The following is a 20642-nucleotide window of genomic DNA, read 5'->3' as shown; positions in this document are numbered from 1 at the left end:
AACTGAGTCTGCAGTGGGAATAAGTATGTTATGTAAATAGACATTTGGACAAATGGAGTGACATAAAGTGAATGTTGTGTGTACTGACTTAATGGGATTAGGTTTAATGCGCCAATCGGTGTACCATTCAGACATTAGGTTGAGATGAGTTTGAAGATTTGCCGAGGCCGTAATAGGGTTTTTGTCAATTGATATGATGGCTTTGTCATCCGCGTAATCAGCTACAGTAGTGTTCTGGGAGATAGGCTGATCAGAAGTGTAAATATTAAAAAGAAAGGGAGAGAGGATTCCGCCCTGGGGAACTCCAGCTAAGATTTTCTCGATTTTGGATACTGAGTAGCCAAACCGGATTTGAAAATGGCGGTCGCTTATATAAGACTTAATTAATAAATATAAACAGGGAGACAGAAATTTTTTTAGTTTAAAAAGTAAACCTTCGTACCAAACTCTATCAAACGCTTGGCTAATGTCGAGAAAGGCACAAGTGCAATAATGCTTGTTTTCTAGGGAGCACGAGATTGCGTCAACTAGTCTATGTACCTGATGTATTGTGTTATGAGCTGAGCGAAAACCAAATTGCGAGTCAGGTAAAATCTTGTTCGTAGAAATGTAAGGTAATAGCCTTTTAAGTATCAGTCTTTCTAGTATCTTACCTAGAAAAGGTAATAGACTTGTCTGGTTTAGGAATCATGATTATGTTTGAAAATTTCCATAAGAGTGGGAAGTAACAAAGCCGTAAGGTTGCATTAAATAAATAGGTAAGGAATAGGATAGCTTTTTTCGGAAGACATCTAGCAACTTCTGCAGTAATAAGATCAAAGCCTGGTGTTTTTTTGGTGGAATATTTTTGTATTGCTGTTTTTATTTCATTTGGTGTAAAACACTTTTCAGGGAGATGAAGAGGCATGGGACAATCTAAGTACTGGATAATCTTAGAGGTGAGATTTGGATTATTTACGTCGGGATGTGGCTTAAATATCTCCGCTAGATGTTGACGAAACGTCTCCGCCTTGTCCTCGTCAGTTATAGCAATAGAATTGTCAATTTTGGTTAAAGGTGGTAAACTAGATTTGTATTGTAGGAGTTTATTTGTTTCCCTCCAGAGGCTGCCGTCAGAAGAGGATAAGTTGGATAGCTTTTGTTCGAAAATGTCTGATTTGTAATATTTAAGAAGTTGTTTCTTAAGCGAATTAGACAGTTTGTTGTAAAGTGCTCTGTGGGAGGGTAAACGAGAAGTTTGGTAATGTGCCCTAGCTCTTCTTTTATCCGTAATTAATGAACGTATATGTATCGGTAATGATGGAATGCTATTGGAAGTTGGGGTAGACTTAGATTGGGATGCCCATGCAGCTGATTGAATGATTGAGGTGAATTTATCAACGGCGTTATCAATATCCTCGTGAGTTTTTAATTTAACGTTCAGTGTGATCTCTTGATCTACTAAGTTATGGAACTTAATACGATCTGTTGAAGGATAAAATAATTTTGGAGCTATCATACGTAATGTTGGGGATGCATTGATTGTCAGAAGTACAGATGAGTGGTCAGAGTTTAGATCCAGGATGTTTTCCGGAGTGCAGACTAAATTGCTTGGTACTTTGGCAATGAAAATATCAAGAATGTCAGGTTTTTTGCGTAAAGAAGTTGGCCAATACGTTGGACCTGGAGGTGCTAGAATTGAGTATTTTTTTGCATTGATGAAATTGTGCAGAACATTGCCACGTGGGTTGCCAGCTCGACAGCCCCAGAATTGATGCTTTGCATTAAAATCTCCACCGACTATGAAATTTGAAGTAAATGATGAGAAATAGTCGAGAAAAAGAGTTGAAGATAAGTTGTGTCTCGGGGGGCAGTAAACTGCAGCGATGGTGATAGGTATATGATTCAGCTTAATAGATACAGCACAGGATTGAAGATAATCTTGTGAGAAGTTTGGTAGTGGAGAAAAGGACAAAGTAGATTTAATTATGACTGCAACACCACCATGAGCTTTGTTGTCTGGATGATTGGATTTAAGCAGGGTATAACCTGGGATAAAAACATTGGAATATTTGGTAAAGTGAGTCTCAGTAATTAAGGCAATATCGACACGTTTTTCATATAGGACAGCTTGTAATTCATTGATGCGGTTTTTTAGGCCGTTAGCATTAAAAAGGATGACGATGATTGATTTTGAGGTGGGTGAGTTATTTGTCATTTTTGTTATTTAAGAGGGATGAGATAACTTGTGTTAAGAGTGTAATTAAGGGGTTAATTACTGATTTAAATTCATCAAGAAAACTTGACATTTTTTTATCAAAATCTAGTTCAGGGGGAGAATGGTTGGTATCTCTTGACTGATTTGAAGTAGCTTGGGCATAAGTTCTCTGGGATGAAGAGGGAGGGAGGGTTATAGGGTTGGTTTCCACAGGTGGGTGGCTTTCTTTTACAGTAGAATTATTATTAGTTGACTTAAAATTAACATTATCATGTAAAAATTTACTTTTATTGTTAGGCTTGTTTCGACGTTGAAGTTCCCTATAGACGTTGCATCCTCGGTAGTTGGCTGGGTGGTTGCCTGCACATAGGGCACATCTGGGAGGAGAGTCTCTTGGTTTCGTGCAATCTGAAGAAGAATGTGAGTCTCCACAGCGGACACAACGAGCTGAGTAGCCACAGTAGGATCGCGTGTGACCATAGTCTTGACAATTGAGGCATTGACTGACCATCTTTGGTTTGTATGGCTCTTCGATTTTAACCTTCGTATGAAGAAGGGAGGATAAGTGATATATTTCATTGGAGTGGTCAGTGGGCTCCAAGTCAATGAAGAAAAGTGGAAGTGCGTCTGACTGCAAATTTTGTAATATGGAGTACACTAATATTGAATATGCAGATATGGTTTTTATTTTGGGTAAGTACAAATTAATTTATCTAATTACTTAGCTTATTTATTTAACTAATAATAATATTACCTATTTGTGATATTATGTAGCATTAATAACTGTATTTTTTTTATTACAAAACATACCTGTCAACTATTTTAAGTGACGTAAGCGACATGTAACAGGAAACAAAATATTTATTTGTTTATTAATTGTGACTAGGTTTAGCTGATGGAAATAGAAATCTTGCAGCTAGGTTATGGACCGAACGATTTCCTCAGCGTAGAATGCCTCGACCAAATACTTTTGCAGCAACTTTGCGAGAAAGTGGTAAGACTCCTAAATAATTGTTTTCATTTTTAATAAGTTGGACTTACAAGTGTAAAATGTTGTCTTTTTTAGGTGACGTGAGACTTATGAATATTAATCGTGGACGTCCAAGATTTGTACGTAATGTGGCTAACAGGGGTGGATAGGTAGTATTTTTGTTACAGGGAAATTTTTTAAGGGGGCCCAAACTGAAAAAAATTTGCTCGCTACGCTCGCAATACGCATATTTTATACTAGTTTTAAATGACCACTTTATTTACAAAATATAAAATGTTCTTATAAAAAATATTCAAAACATATAAAAATTACTATAGTTAATCATTTACAATTTTATTATATATTATTTTCAATACAATAATAATTTTGTTAACAATTTGCTTTTACAAGCCACTTCATCAATAATCTCATCAGAGTCAATTCCGACCAACAATTCCTTTTCTATAGACATGAGCATAAAATTTTCTAATAAATCTTGTGACAAGGTGCTTCTTAAATATGTTTTTATATATTTTAGTTTTGAAAAACTACGTTCACAGCTTACTTGAGTAACTGACAGAGTAAGTAGTAATTTGTAGCAATTGTAGAGACCAGGATAAGCATTGGTGTACAAATTATACTTCACTAAAAAATTAAAAATGCAAACCACACAATATTTGTCGCCAGCTGCAGTATGGGGACATTTTTCTTCATCATTGTCATCACATTCGTTATCAGAGTTATATTCAGTGTAGTCATAATTTTCACAAAAAATTGTCTTTTTGAATTCACTCCACTTAGACATAAAGTCTGTAAATTCATCCTTTAATGTGTCATAAGTGATTTCTGGGATAAAATGAACTATTTTATCATATATGCTTGACAAAGCTGTTGTAGGTAGAGGCATGTTTACTTTAAAATTGTTTGGATCAAGGTATGAAAAGTCTGCAAAAAGTTGACCATGCAATGAAAATCTAGATGAAATACTTTCTATTATTTTATCAAGAATTAAATTATAGACATTGACTTCAAATGCATGCAGAGGGTCATCTATTGGATCATCAGTTGATTCATAGGAAAATTGCCTTGTTTTTTTTTTTTCCTAGTTTCTGGAAAACTATGACTAACTTCTACTTCACATTCTTCAACTTCTAATTTATTATTTGCCCAAGTAACAAAATTGTCTGCTGCTTCCTTGACACTTGAGAAGTCACGTGCATCAAGTTTAAGCTCTTCAAGTGTTGCCTGAACCATTTGAAAAGATGTCATCATATTTATTCCATGACCTTGTAAATACTTAGAAAGTGGCGTGGTTTTTTGAAAAATCCGCAAATAAATTTGTGCCGTTAAAATAGTTTCATACTTGCATAATCCTTCTATTAACCCTATTGCTTTATACCGAGCATCAGCTGTAATAGAAACGTCATTCTTAATTTCAATTAATGTAGTTAAAAGTTCCACAAATAGACCAGGTTCTGGACGTTTGAAATGACCAAACACTTTAGATAACGCACTATGTTTAGACCACCATCTAGTCTCTCCTATAGAACATATTCGTTTATTCTTTTCTTTATTAGTCCACACATCCATACGCTTATGAGATTCTTTAATAAAAACAGCACATCCATTGAGTATTCCAAATAAATTAATAGACTGAAGAATTTTATTGGTTACATCACCAATAACCAAGTTTAAAACATGAGCGTAACACCATATATGTATTTGTTTATTTGCTACATTACTCAGCTGAGCAGAAAATCCACGGTACTCACCCTGCATATTTGCTGCGCCGTCAGTAGCATTACCAACACACTTTTTAGGATCCAAGTTCAAACTATTAAAAACCTTCAAAATTAATTCAACCATATCAATTCCTTTACTAGAAGTACATTTGACCATACCAACTAGTCTTTCGTGAATATTAGTGCCACTGACATAACGAATAATAACCGAACATTGATCAACAACAGATATATCTTGAGTTGTGTCCAGTTGAATGGTATACATACCGGCCTTTAAAATTTCTTCAGACATTAAAAATTTGATTTTTTGACAGATAGCTTCAATAATATAATTAATAGTGGTTTTTGACAAAAGTGTAATAACCCCACCTCCTTGAGAAGAACCTTTGTTGTGACTCTTAGTACTCTTTTTTATAACCTTGTCTAAGTGACATTTTATAACTTCATCATATTTACTTAGCAGGAGAATAATTTCCAAAAAATTGCCATGGTCCAAAGAGGTATCATTTAATGTATAAGCGGCTTCATTATTTCTATTGCGATAGCTAAGTCCTCTTTTTCCTATTAATTTTATGACATCTATAATACGATGCATTATCTGTCTTGTATTTTCAACCTGTTTTCTTCTTAAAGAACTTTGGCCATACACCAATAGAGAATCAACAGATGCAAACTTTGTTTTCATAAAATGAGCATCAACATTGTATCTATGAATTGCAGAGTCCTCGTGGTTTTGAATACGTACATACACATGTTTCCAATCACTAAAACCTCGTATGAATACTCCAGAATCACGTCCATATGCAATACATATGCAACAAAAGAGAGCTTTATCTTTGGTACTGTAAGATAACCATTTTCTATAACTACCATTCTTTCGTTTATATGCTTTGTCTGCAGTAAATGGAATTTCGTTAGTTGGTTGATGTGGATGAAATAACCAATACATGGCATTATTAGTTGAATCTGGTTTTTTGAAAAAAGTATCAACAATACTTTGTTCCACAGAGTGTTCACTATTAGAATTGGAAACTTCAGGTTTATCTGTAAAATCAATAACAATTTTGAATGTTATAAAAAAATTATACTAAATTAACATTTACATATTAAATATTATTTTGTAAAACAATCAAAGTTAGGTAATAATAATTACCTAATCTAACAATTATTCCCGGATAAATGATATCAAAGTATAAAAACTGAAATTAAGTTTGCAAATTTAGAGAATTAAAAAAAAAATGAAAAGGGGAACACGGGCGCCCGCAGGCAAACACTTTTCAAGGAGCAAATAAAAAATTTGAAATAAATGATACTATATAAATTCATATTACAGACTAGGTACAGTTTGTAATGTCCTAGTTCTTAAACTAAAGAAAACTATTCTATTATTTAATCAAATTGATAATTGTTTTGATAGCAGTAGGTAATTAAAGTTTTAATAATTTAATTTAAAATATTTTGCAAATTTAGAAAATTAAAAAAGAAAATGAGAAGGGGTGCATGGGAGCCCGCAGGCAAAAACTTTTCAAGGAGCAAAAAAATAAATTTAGAAAATATAATACTGTAAAAATACACACTACATACTGCAATTTCTAATGTCCTAGTCCTTAAACAAATAAAATTATTAATAATAATGAAATAAGTTAATGTATACTGAATATTCAGAGAGAAAAATTATATCAAAGTGTAAAATCTGGAATTAAAAATTTTTGCAAATTTAGAGAATTAAAAAAAAAAATATGAAGGGGAACACGGGCGCCCGCAGGCAAAAGCTTTTCAAGGAGCAAAAAAAAAAATTTAGAAATATTTTATACTATATAAATACACATTACAGGCTGCAGTTTGTAATGTCCTAGTTCATGAACCAAATAAAATATTAATATTAATGAGACGAGTTATTGTAGACTGGGTATTCAGAGGGAAAAATGATATCAAAGTATACAATCTGATATTGAAAAATTTTGCAAATTTAGAAAATTAAAAAAGAAAATGAGAAGAAGAAAAAATTATACTAAATTAACATTTACATATTAAATATTATTTTGTAAAACAATCAAAGTTAATAATAATTACCTAATCTAACAATTGGAACTTCTAAATTAATATGTTCCATTAAATGTTCACTATTAGAATTGGAAACTTCAGGTTTATCTATAAAATCAATAAAAAATTTTAATGTTATAAAAAAATAACACTAAAATACTAAATTAACATTTACATATTAATTAATATAATTTTGTAAAACAATCAAAGTTAATAATTACCTAATTTTAAAATTGGACCTTCTAAATTTATATGTTCCATAGAATGTTCACCATTAGAATTGGAAACTTCAGGTTTATCTGTAAAATCAATAACAATTTTGAATGTTATAAAAAAATTATACTAAATTAACATTTACATATTATTAAATATTATTTTGTAAAACAATCAAAGTTAATAATAATTACCTAATCTAACAATTGGAACTTCTAAATTAATATGTTCCATTAAATGTTCACTATTAGAATTGGAAACTTCAGGTTTATCTATAAAATCAATACAAATTTTTAATGTTATAAAAAAATAATACTAAATTAACATTTACTTATTAATTAATATTATTTTGTAAAATAATCAAAGTTAATAATTACCTAATTTTAAAATTGGACCTTCTAAATTAATTTGTTTCACAGAATGTTCTCTATTGGAATTGGAAACTTTAGTTTCATCTATACAATTAATAGTAAAGCATATAGTATATATAGACTTTATCATTATAATAACAAAAAAATAATTGTATGTTTATAGTACATATTGTATAGGTAGGTAGTTTTAAAAATGTTTATAATTTTTAAAATAATTTTATATTATAGTAGTGCACTAGTGCATGATGTACTTTAAGTCCAAAATAACTTAAGAAATAAAAAATAACTCATAAATACATAAGCATACAATTTAGCTTTCAGTCTGTAAGTAATTACCTAATTGAAGAAAATAAGTAGATAATTGTTGATAATAATCGAAAATATTTAAATTAATTATTAAATGACAGTTGGCTAAAATTGTGAGTTGTGTAAAACAGATTGTGGGGACACAAGGTAGTGATCCGGTCTATGATGTGTTCATATAATAATTGTTCACCCAAATTTAGAGATCTAGCTCACCATTTGATAGCTATATACATAAGGGGTATGAGGGTGAAATTATTTTATTGTTAACATGTTGATATAACATCATTAAAATTACATTACTTTGATAATAAAAAATAACCATGGATCAATTCAATATTTTATATCTGATTACTCAATTAATTGTACGGACTAAAATTTTAGTCTGTGATTAAATGTTAATAAATAAAATATTCAAAGAAGATATTATTAACTAAAAATTAGGATATTAACATAGGTATTTAAGCATAATCGTTTAAAATTCGAACTTACCTTTTGAATAAATTAATTTCATTTGTTTTTTATTATTTGCACATTGCATCAATAATTCTCTTTTTTTTTCTTGGCGTTTTTTTGAACCGGATTTATATTTTCGTTTATTATTCATTATTAATATATAAGTAAGTATTACCAACAAACAAAATAAACTCCAATAACATCAATAAACATCAATAATGACAAAATACAGAGTCAACGCGCACGACGAAACTGTTGACACTCGACGTCTCGACTTCATAATAAAATTGAACATGGATACGATAATCGGTCTAATCGGATAATAGATAACACAATAATAATACATCGTATCTTGTTATTTGTACATTGTTTAAAAATAGATATTAAATACCCAATCATTTCTGAAAAATGGTATTTCATATCAGTAAAGACTATAGAACGTGCGGTGTTCGCGGACGGCGGTCGGTCGGATATTTCGGTTTTCGATTAACAATAAAGATTTAAAATACTATTAATAATATCTATATAAATATTTATATAATATTGTGTTAAATATCTGTGAGCAAATTATTGATTTGTCGTGGACTGTGGTAATGTGTTATTATCATATTGTTAAAAACAACAGTAATAATAATTTATAGTTATAAATTTAAATTATTTCTATTTGGTGAATATTATGTTATACGAAAAAAAAATGTTTAGACCCGAGTGGTCCCCGATATAAATATAGACCGGGGGCCTACAGGGAAAATACCTTTTTCCCTATGGGCCTATCCACCCCTGGTGGCTAACGAAGAATTAGTACTTGATTTAGTACATGAAGATCCGGAACTTAGTTTCCGACGCATAGCCTTAAAGCCGGGTTTACATTGGTAGAGTATTTGGTATAGTACGACGGTAGAGTGAGTACTCTACCGTTTCTAGCATAATGTAAACACTCAGGAATAGTATAAGTAGAGTACTAAAGATAGTAATCGGTATAGTAGAGTAGTTAACCACTGTGGTAAAGTACACTCTACTTGCTTTTACCCCCACCACCGTTTTTACTGTACTCTACCACCACTCTACTGGTGTAAACAGTCTAGTTTTGGTATAGTAAAGTAAAATATTGTTGATATCGCCTGAACCGGTGTAACAGGCGATTTTTACCCCCCTGTAAATTTTACCGAGGGGGTAAAAATCGCCTGAGGTAAAAATCGCCTACCGTAACAGGCGATTTTTACCCCCCTGTAAATTTTACCGAGGGGGGTAAAAATCGCCTGAGGTAAAAATCACCTACCGTAACAGGCGATTTTTACCCCCCTGTAAATTTTACCGAGGGGGTAAAAATCGCCTGAGGTAAAAATCGCCTACCGTAACAGGCGATTTTTACCCCCCTGTAAATTTTACCGAGGGGGGTAAAAATCGCCTGAGGTAAAAATCACCTACCGTAACAGGCGATTTTTACCCACCTACAAATTTTACTGAGGAGGTAAAAATCGCCTGCGGTAAAAATCGCCTAACATAACCGGCGATTTTTACCCACCTATGAATTTTACCGTAGGAAGGTAAAAATCACCTGAGGTAGAAATCGCCTGTTATACTTAACTTAAGTTAAGTAAGTAATTTTTACACCCTAGCCACCCCTAGGGCCTAGATAGTTATAGCTCCTTTTCTTACTTGAAACAGTTACTTTATTATTTTTAAGACTTCAATTTAAGGTAACTGGTAGGTACTTATAAATCGTTTCATCAAACTTAAATTGCAATATCGAAAATATGCCATCTTAGTAGCCTTTATATAGTAAAATAGGTACCTATAAATTACATTTATATTATTTTTTTACATATGAATAATTCTTTTGAAAAATGTTTACCATACGAGTATAATCATAAAGTATTTTACCTTTATTACCTTATTAGTTATTAACAGGGTTCGGGACAAAATTTGTCCCAATAGAAAATTGGATATCCAATATCCATCATAGATTTAGTGAAACATTGTAGATTATTATACAAATGCGTTTTATAGTGCGGGAAATTCAACTGTACAATTTTACTTTGTTTATTTTTGATTTATTTGCTATATTGACGCATATTTAACTATTTTTAACAATTTATGAATACCTAATAGAATTGTTTAAAATATATTAATTAAACTGTTGAACAATTAATTCCAAAAATTTGTTTTAAGCATAGTTATACTATTTGTTAATTATCTGACGCAAAAATATTACACATTAATGTGATCTAAAAATACTCAAAAAAAGCAATTTGAATTAAACGATAAAAATAATGTAGTTATCCGAGCTGGATATAATCTTAATAGGAGAGCTTTCCTGTTTGAAAACATTAGAAAACATCGAATACTTCAATACAATCACAAAGGTAAAAATTGTATTAATAACAACAAATTTGTAGTTAATATTTACGCACATATAGTAATATTATATTATAACAAATTATGTAAAACAAGAATTTTAAAATTAAATAACTATACATAAAATTATTAATTATTGGAAAATACATCATAATAATATAATAGATATGAATTGAAAATAATAAAATAACGAATATCTCTTACATTTTTTTTAAGTTTGATTTTTAAACATCTAATTAATAAGCTTACTTTAGCATATTTGTTCACTTAATAAATTAATTACAAATTTTTTTATACAACACTTAAAACCACATCAAAGTGTACGTTACCTATATTTCTTATATATATACATCTTTCTGTATGATAAATATTTTTTTTTAAACTAAAGTTTTTGTTAAAAAGTTGCCAAGTGTTCGTTGCTGTTGTATAAACGTAAATTGATGTTTTTAATAATTGAGTTGCAGCAAAAATCTCTACATCAGTACCCCAAACACCTACGAAAATAAAATTTACATGATCCATAATGTTATATTATATATTTAAAAAATGTATATCCATAAAACATAAGTTCTCGATAATTCTGTTGTATTTTTGGTTGTATATAATACATTAGTAAAATAAATCTTACCATCATTATATATTTTATTTTTTTCTAGATAAATATCAATTTCATCCTCCTTGCCAACGTATTTATGGATATTTGTATTAGTCTTGACCACCTAGAGTAATTTAGAAACAAAATTGCTTAAAAAAATATTATTTACATAGATTTTTTCTATTAAATTTGTACATTACATACCTCAGCAATATGTTTACGTATTTCTTTATGGTTTTCCTCTGTGCCTGTTATCCAATATGATAATGCCCTGTATAAACAATTACCATCTCCTAAAATGTTTTTTGTTTCTGCGGGTTCACTTAAAAATTTTCCTCTTCCTTTGAATTTCAAGACTTCAGTTAGGTTTAATTTTAATTGTTCGCATTTTAAAATCTGCCATGGTTTTGCAATTGGATTAAAAACTCGACTTTTATTCATTCCTGAAAGGCTCACCGTGTCATTATTTAAAACCATTTGACTATTTTCTTGTTTTTCAGTATCATCTTTATCTTCATTAACTTCTGTATTCATATTTTCCTCTAATATCTGTCCTTCTAAATTATTTTTTAAATCAACTTCTTTCATATTATCAGATTCTTTAAAATGTTTTAGGTTACTAAGATGTTGTGTTTTGGCTAATGTTTTATTTTTGGATTTTAATGTAACTGTATTTCCGTTGTTAATTGACACAATTGTATAAGGTCCTTCCCATGGTACATATTTCCAACCACCCTTTCTGTCATCTCTCTTTAAATTTCTTACCAAAACTTTGTCATTTTTTTTAAATATTTGACCTGTGTTATGCCGCTTTGAATATGACAGTCGTTGACGTTTTTGGGCCTCTCCGATATTTTTATGTGCGTGATTTTCCATAACGTTCCTCATGTTTATCATTTGATTTAACGTCTTATCAAAATCGTCTTTATTGAATGGATCTTCTGTCTTACATTTATCTTCTTCTTTTCCTTTTTCAATACTATCATCTAAATCAATTGGTAGTATAGCTTCACGTTGGTATAGCATTTTAAATGGGGAATAGCCTGTTGAGGAATGCTGAGCAGTTCGGTGAGCAAATAAAACTCCTTGTAAAATAGAAGGCCATTTATTTACATTGTCTTGTAAAACTTTGAGCAAGCAATTTTTAATTGTTCGGTTTTGTCGTTCGACTAGACCATTTGCCTGTGGATGGTATGCAGATGTAACCCTTTGTTTAGTTCCTGTAAGCCGAGATAGCTCGATGTTAAGTGAATTCAAAAATTCCCGTCCTTGATCGTTGATTTGAATCCTGGGACACCCGTGTCGACAAATAACATCGTCATACAAAAATCTTGCTACCGAAACCGCAGTTTTATCATATAACGGCCTAGCTTCGGACCATTTTGAAAAATAGTCGATAGCCACTATAACATATTTATAACCGTCCACCTCAGGAAGTGTCATTAGATCGACTCCAATTTGTCGGAACACCTATAATAATATTAAATTATAAATTTATATTTCTCAATATAATTAATTTTTAAATTGTTGTTTTGGATTAATAATGTATTATTGTTATTTTTTGAAACACTATGCAATAAAAAATAGTTTTATTTTAGTGTCGAACTTATAAAAATTTCAATTTACCTATTTATTGAAAATAATATTTTCCATTTTTTAATGGATACTTAGGTATAATAATAATTAATCATTAAAATATATAAAGTTACAAGTTCAACAAATTATTTACTATAATATATTTAAAAATTATTTTTCTTCCAGACTATCATATTATTGGGTCACATAAATATTGAGTTCTCATGTGAAAACCACAGAATATAAAAACATAAAACAACCAACCAAAAATATTATTATACAATAATATAATACCTAACTATCACGGTCCGAGATTAAACATTTTTTTACATATTATTTAGTGGTGACCATATGTTTTCATTTTCCAACAAGGCTTTAAATTTCATAGTTTAAATTTTGAGTGAAATGATGAATGTATTGATTATTTTAATGATACCTATGTTTTTTTCTGTTATCATATTTTGGGGCAGTAAAATTTTTTTGATTTTCTACTTCAACATAATTTATGGTAAAAAATTAAACAAAATAATGATATTTAGGAATAGTTAAAAAAATTCCTATGAAATTTGTTTTAACAAAAAAAATTGTGTTTGTGTTTTAGTATAACTAAAAAAAAAAAAATTATATTAATAATACCCATAAATATATGACATTTTCTTCAAATATTCATATTAGCTGTTTATATCTACCATGAAATTTTCTAAATATTTTGACTCTTTTTGAGCTAGTATTGTACATAATCAAATGTTTTTATTATTTTATTTTTAATTTAATTATTATGATAAAACAAAATTCCACTTGGTTATAAAACATGAAAATTTAATACAAGGTTTCTAATTAGATTTAATTTACGTAAAAAAGTTGAACGTAAATCCATAATATTTTTTATGATCATCCGAAACTAGAATTTTAAAAATATTCGCCAAAATCGTGAAAATTTGTAATTTATTTTGAAGTTGAAAATTTATAAAATGTACAATCAATTTGTATAACCTAGGATTGAAGAATTAAAACAAGGTTTCTTATAAAAAAAAAAAATACTGCAACCAATAAATCTAAAAAAATTGTTTACACAATTTTTGTGTAAACAAAGTAAATATAATATGATCGGTGGCGGAGAAATGCATTATTGCTCTCTTGTACTCCAATGAACCTCTGCACCAATAACTACATCGAGGAATATTTTAAAAATATTATTTTGTCTACATTCAGGTCTGACAATATAACTTATAAATTTTTATATGTATCATATAATCTTAACTTGTTATCACATTACCTGTTTTGGAACTTCGATGGATTGCATTTCTGGAACAACTTTCAAAGTAGCTGGATTTACTTTCTGACAAGCAGCACATTCTTGAATGAAAGTACGAACGTCTTCTGCCATATGAAGCCAATAGAATCTAAATATTTATGTAATATAACAAAAAATTACATTAAAAATAACAGATTATGTATTAAAATATGTAGATACATACTGTATAAATATGCATTAAAACTTAACACTAACATATTTTCTTTAATATTTCGTAAAATATCAATTAAATTATGCGAAAGCAAAAATTGCTTATGTTGAGTCGTATGTAAAAATTAATTAATTTAATATTTCAATAAAATGTTAACCTTTTTTTTATCAAGCGTTGTGTTGTGTCTCGTCCTCTGTGAGATGATAATGCAGATGATTCTTCACTTTCGTTGGATCCGCAATGAATCATTTTAATTATTTTAATTTTTTCGGTATTATCGAATACAACACGTGCTTTAGTTTTCTTATAAATTAATATTCCATCTTCAATAGCATAAGGTTTGCACTGTTTCCGAAAATTTGATTTATCATTCCGTTTCTGTATGTACGGTGGATAATTATTATTTATTAAAAATTGCATCACATCTCTTAATTCGGCACGCTTATACTTTCGTTCCGTGTCAATATCATTATTCTTTGCAGCATCAATGTTATCGTCAAATTCTAATAAAAATACATTAAAATGTTATAATATACGGTATTATATAATTAAACTACTTTAAAATTTAGCAGGTCACGTGGGATAATTAATAACATCTAAAAAAAAGTAGAGTGTATATTATAAATATTTGGTAAAAATATCAGGTGTATATAACAATTAATATTTTCTGAATTAAAACAAGAAAACTAAATTTATTTTATCGAAAACCGATGTTGAATAAAACAAGGCTGGGCAAGTTAACGATTTTTTTTAACTCGTTAAGTTATTTTAAAATAATAAAGTTAAGTTAAATTAAAAGTTAATCATATTTTTTTCGTTAACTCGTTAAGTTAAAAGTTAACTTTGAAAAAAAAAGTAACTTAACTTAGTTTAAAGTTAAAATTTTCTAATTTGCAAAAATAAAAAATTGCACACATAATATTAGTTTTTCTACGCTCAAGAAAATTACTGGGGAAATTTTGTACAATGAATAATATTTGATACATAAAATTATTAACTAGCTATCAAAAAACCTACTTTTCCAAAATAAACCTCATTAATAATTTGCATTATTCTTTGCATTAAATCTTTAAACAAGACGTAAGTACTTACTTTTAATTCATCTAACCTATAGAAAACGAAAACACTCTAAATAAATAATATTTATTCCCATTTTTTTTAGTAAAATAATTTATCGATATCTTCTACTTCTACATTATTTCTATTTATAATTGCATATTTTGTATCTTTTTCCATGAATACACAATTATTATTACCTTTCTTATAATTGCAATCTTCTAAATTTCCATGTAGCACATCACTATACATATCACAATCGACAAAATCCAAAGAATTTAAATTCTCCCCTTCATTTTCATTTGTTTGTTTGATATCATCCCATGGACGAAACATCCTGCTGAATCTTTATAAAATTAAAATAGAAATTTTTTGTTTTTTCCGATTTTTTTAAAACTATCGCAAAATTTTTACTTTTGACCTCTGTAATGCACCAATGATATACACTTTACGTCTTTACATAATTTTAAAATCTCAATACATTCATCACTTCGTTTGAATCTAAAAATCAGTCTATCCGAATTTGGTATTGAAAACACCGGTTACTATTTAATCCAAATTGTATGGTTTATGCATTTACCGAAAGGGTTAAATATTTGAAATTTATTTGAAAAGTGTATTTATATATCATTAGCTCGTAAAAATATCGATTTATTCCAATATATTTCGGCCGAGAAATTCAGTGTTTCCGAAATTATTAGTGAACACTGCGGTATACTATGCCTATAGTATAATGTGTACAAGTACAATTCTATAAGCCCCAACTAATAATGCCTTTGAATTACAACGATTACTTTCCATTAAATATAATATAAATTTAACACTTATGACTTTTACATACATAATGGTAAGGATAAATATGGGCTCGGGATAATTTACGTTGCTATAATAATTCACTGAATAAGTGTATAATTTTAAAATTGTTTATTGAATACCTCATAGGTACTATATTATTTTTAAAAAAAGCCAAACTGTTGAATTGGAGGTCTTTGGATTTTTTTAACATTCAGCATATTCTATACGACTATACCTAGCAATTAAAATTTTTACGTATTAAAAAATTATTTTACTAAATAATTGATTTAAGGGTAAATAATCAAAAACTATTTTAAAATATGCAATAAAAATCAATAAATCTTAAAAATATGCATTTGTAGAAATAAATCCCAAAATATGCAAAAATATGCACAATAAAGTTTTAAACTTTAACTCCAAACACCACAACACAAATTTTTACTAGATCAGATTTATTCTTTTTACTTCCCGAACAAATATACAATTGCATAAATACCCGATCCCTGGTTATTACTTATTTTATTTAGTTATATTAAAAGTACATTAATTATAATATAATACCTAATTAAAATATTTTTATTTAGGTACTTACCCTTTACGGAGATTATAAATGAAGATTCTGATAAAAAAAAATCGATAATTTAAATATCGTACGCACAACACATATGTTTACATTAAAATATACACATTAAAAATTTGTAACACCGTGTTGAAGTCTTCAGAACGAAGGTGAATACGGGAATGAAAATAATAATCTGAAATTAGTCTAAAATGTCTTTAATGGGTCCTATATTATTATTTTTTGTCCCCTTCTTCCCTCATCTCTAAGATATCAGATATTGACATTGCATTACTTTTTTTTACCAAGAAGTTATAAGCTGTTAACTATAGTATAGTTGATATGGGTATGGGTTTAATGTTTATCAACATTTTTTGGTATGTTCTTTATGCATACTAAGCGCGTCTAACGCGTATGGCTCTACTTACTGTATAGTGTATTGTCACAAGTAACAATACATAACAATAGTCTATCTACCTGTCTAACTATTACGAACCGTTGAGTAGTATACGTATAGTAACGTTTTGGTTATCGCCAACCGCCATTATCGGTTACCTTTGACAGACGGGTCACTGTGACTCATAGAGTATTCTATGCTGTGACTGCCGTACCTTTAATATAATCCAAATTAAATTTTAACCTTATACTATTCTTTGAATTCTTTTTCGTAATTTATTTTATTGAAGTAGTATTTGTGGCGATTTTATTATTATAATACAGGCACATAGCATTGCATAATGTTTTTCACTTTTAACTTGGCTTTCAATGATTACATTCTTTGACAAACAAGACTATAGATTTCTGTTGCGGTTCTCCAAAGTGTCTTGGACTGTTGGATATTAGTTAAAAAGTTATCTAAAACGTTTGCATTTGTTATATATCAGCTATAATACATATGCTTTTCCGGTGTACAATTAGTACACACTAGATCAGCGGTTCCCAATCTTTTTCCCATCACGACGCATTATTATTAGTTATTATAAGTCACGGCACACTTTGGATAAATATTAGATCGTATATAATCAAGGGTTAAGTATTATCTACTTATCGAATAATAAGTTCAAATTGTCACGGCACACCTTTCAAATTTCACGACAAACTAGTGTGCCACGGCACGCCCTTTGGGAAACACTGCACTAGATATAGGTATTATGTTATGCAGTTATTACAAAAGCCAAGGGATAACCATGTTAAATTTGTAACATTAATATGAATATTTATTTATTTTTTTTTTTTTTATTATGATCAATTTTATTTTATGTTTTAACAAATTTTATCATTTTTTTATCGGTAATTACTTACCTAAGTATAATATATTATTGTAGGTACCTAGATACCCTACCTACATAAAAAATCAAATTAAAATGTAACTAAATGGTCTAAATGTAATATTATGAAAAAAAACCATAAAATATTAAGCAAAATGTTAAAATATTAAGTAAAATTGTGTTCTTAATTTTAACATTCTAAACTTCAATAATTGATGTTATAAAAAAAAATTAAGTACATGAAATATACTAAAAAAAATATTAAAAACGGATAAGTTAGTTATAAGTTATAACTTTATAACATAAGTTGGATAGCCACAATAATAAATTTAAGTAGTTCGCTAATTCGATAATTAGGTACCTACTATTATTAGTATTATTCAAGTATTTGGAACACATTAATTAATTTTTGCAGTTTTGTATAATTTCTGGTAAGTAATTCAAAAAGAAATGATCTATAAAAGTAGGTTTTTCTCATAATCTTCTTAAACGTTTAAAAATTAATCGATTAAGAAAAAAAAATTTTTCCAGTGTTTTCAAGCTTAATAAGAATAAAATCGTCAAACATAACAGGCGATTTTTACCTCCTCAGTAAAATTTTACCTCATGTGATTTTTACCTCCCTACGGTAAAATTTATAGGGGGGTAAAAATCGCCTATTACGGTAGGCGAATTTTACCTCAGGCAATTTTTACCCTCTCGGTAAAATTTATAGGGTGGGTAAAAATCGCCTGTTACGGTAGGGGAATTTTACCTCAGGTGATTTTTACCCACTAGGTAAAATTTATAGGGGGGGTAAAAATCGCCTGTTAGGGTAGGCGAATTTTACCTCAGGTGATTTTTACCCACTAGGTAAAATTTATAGGGGGGGTAAAAATCGCCTGTTAGTGTAGGCGAATTTTACCTCAGGTGATTTTTACCCACTAGGTAAAATTTATAGGGGGGTAAAAATCGCCTGTTACGGTAGGGGAATTTTACCTCAGGCGATTTTTACCCACTAGGTAAAATTTATAGGGGGGTAAAAATCGCCTGTTACGGTAGGGGAATTTTACCTCAGGCGATTTTTACCCCCCCGGTAAAATGTATAGGGGGTATAATTCGCCGGTGACACCGGCACGTGTATTCATATTTATTTTTAAACTTTGTATACATTTTTAATTTTGTTTAATGTTTTTAAACCTTATAATATAATATAACTATTCTACATTTCTGATCGTATTGTAGTAAATTGTTTTATTTCATTATAAAAGTGGTTTTAATAATTTTTAAAAATGAAGTGGTCTGAAAGTGACACGATAGCTCTGGTGGAATTGTATGAAAAGCATGAGTGTATATGGAATATTGGTTTTAAAGATTATAGAAATAAATTAATGAGAGACGCTGCCTACGAAGATATCGTCAAGACACTTAAAAAGGATAATTTTGGCGTGACTGAACTAAAACAAAAAATAAAAAACTTAAGGTGTACTTACAACCAAGAACTATTAAAAATAAAAAAATCACAGAAGTCTGGTATTGGTGTAGATGATCTATATGTTCCAAATATAAAATGGTTCAAATTGATGGATTCATTCATGAAAAATGTCAAGTCTGTGAAAATTAGTTGTACACAGGACAATGCAGAAAGTGGAGGTAAGTAATATTTATTTTATTGATATTACTATTTACTAAACTGATTTTCCTCTTTAATTGTTCTTGTAACTTGAAGTACAGTCAATTTTTTACAAATTATGACTATTTTACCAAAATATATAATAACGGTGTAACTTGATCCGTGGTCCGTGGTGGTCGACGTGTTTGTGTGTGTGTGTGTGCCCGCGCGAGTGTTATCGGTCGCCGATGTTTCCGGCGTGCTCCGGTGTTGTCCAGATAACATCGTGCTGTGGAGGCGGGACGGTGATGGTACCTCCGGTTGTCGTTCCGGTGTTTGTTGAGACATGCCCATCTCCAGGCGTCGCATCGTCTCTGCTATGCGACGCTGGTCGTCACCAAAACGCATCATGCAGCTCTCGAGCATGGCCAGTCGCGACTCCAAACTGTCTGCACGCGTCGGTGTCGTTGTCGGTTGCTGCGCCTCCTGCAGTATGCCGCGGGCCCGCCTTATCAGGTCCGTGGCTTGTTGATTGTTTTGAGTGGGTGGCGGGTTGGTGATGTTCTGCGGCTGGTGGTTGTCCGTGTGGTCGTCCGCTGTGTTCTCGGTTAGTCCGGCGTGGTGCGTCTGACTCGTGTCCGAGTCACTTGCGGCCGCCCTCATGGTCTCCATCGGCTGAAACCGGATGGAGTTGGCCTGCAGATCCATGTCCGCGAAATGCTGGGTCAGCCGGATTTCGAGGGCGTCTTTCGCGCCCCCTTCCGGTAGCCCGCGCTGTTTACATTCGTAGCGGAGCTCCGCAACGGTCAATTCGTTTATGTATTTTCCCGACATCTCGTCCGGCTGTGTTTCCGGTGTTGTTGATGGGGAAAATAGTAAACACACTATACAGCGATTGTTGTTGTTGTTGTGCTGTTGACCGCTTATCGGTGCTATTTCCGTCCGAATGTAGGTCAGTGGGTCTGTTGTCGTTGTGCGCGCCGGGGTGATTACACTAACCGGTTTTCGCAGCGTATGTCGCGGTTGCGCGTGTGTGCGCTGTCCGGTCGACTATCGCGACTACGAATGCGGCGGCAGTTATTTG

General features: G+C 30.5%; 2 protein-coding genes across 2 annotated transcripts; one reads left to right on the top strand and one right to left on the bottom strand.

The window, feature by feature from the left end:
* Window positions 1–3584: 3584 nt before the first annotated feature.
* On the bottom strand, window positions 3585–8556 carry LOC149061042 (uncharacterized). Its single transcript, XM_089215891.1, has 6 exons — window positions 8332–8556; window positions 7543–7620; window positions 7360–7437; window positions 7174–7251; window positions 6983–7060; window positions 3585–5953 (listed from the first exon to the last, which is right to left on the bottom strand). The coding sequence occupies exons 1-6, from the start codon at window positions 8444–8446 to the stop codon at window positions 4218–4220; spliced, it is 2163 nt and encodes a 720-aa protein (XP_089072017.1). The 5' UTR covers window positions 8447–8556; the 3' UTR covers window positions 3585–4217.
* Window positions 8557–19238: 10682 nt separating this feature from the next.
* LOC149061041 (uncharacterized) lies at window positions 19239–19607 on the top strand. The gene has a single exon (XM_089220667.1). It carries the CDS (start codon window positions 19239–19241, stop codon window positions 19605–19607), a length of 369 nt encoding a protein of 122 aa, XP_089076793.1.
* The last annotated feature ends 1035 nt before the right edge of the window (window positions 19608–20642 follow it).

Source organism: Diuraphis noxia, unplaced genomic scaffold (assembly GCF_037042655.1).
Source record: "Diuraphis noxia isolate RWA-SAM2 unplaced genomic scaffold, SU_Dnox_SAM2 contig0001, whole genome shotgun sequence".
In the NCBI taxonomy this organism is placed as follows: domain Eukaryota; kingdom Metazoa; phylum Arthropoda; class Insecta; order Hemiptera; family Aphididae; genus Diuraphis; species Diuraphis noxia.
Note: the sequence above shows the minus strand (reverse complement) of the source record. Positions and strands in the feature narration are given on the sequence as shown.

Coding starts and splice junctions, on each gene's coding strand:
- LOC149061042 (XM_089215891.1), bottom strand. CDS start 8,446: ATGAATAATAAACGAAAATATAAATCCGGTTCAAAAAAACGCCAAGAA. Junction 7,621..8,331: donor GAAATTAATTTATTCAAAAG/GTAAGTTCGAAT, acceptor TTAATTGTATAG/ATGAAACTAAAGTTTCCAAT. Junction 7,438..7,542: donor AGGTCCAATTTTAAAATTAG/GTAATTATTAAC, acceptor TTGATTTTATAG/ATAAACCTGAAGTTTCCAAT.
- LOC149061041 (XM_089220667.1), top strand. CDS start 19,239: ATGAAGTGGTCTGAAAGTGACACGATAGCTCTGGTGGAATTGTATGAA.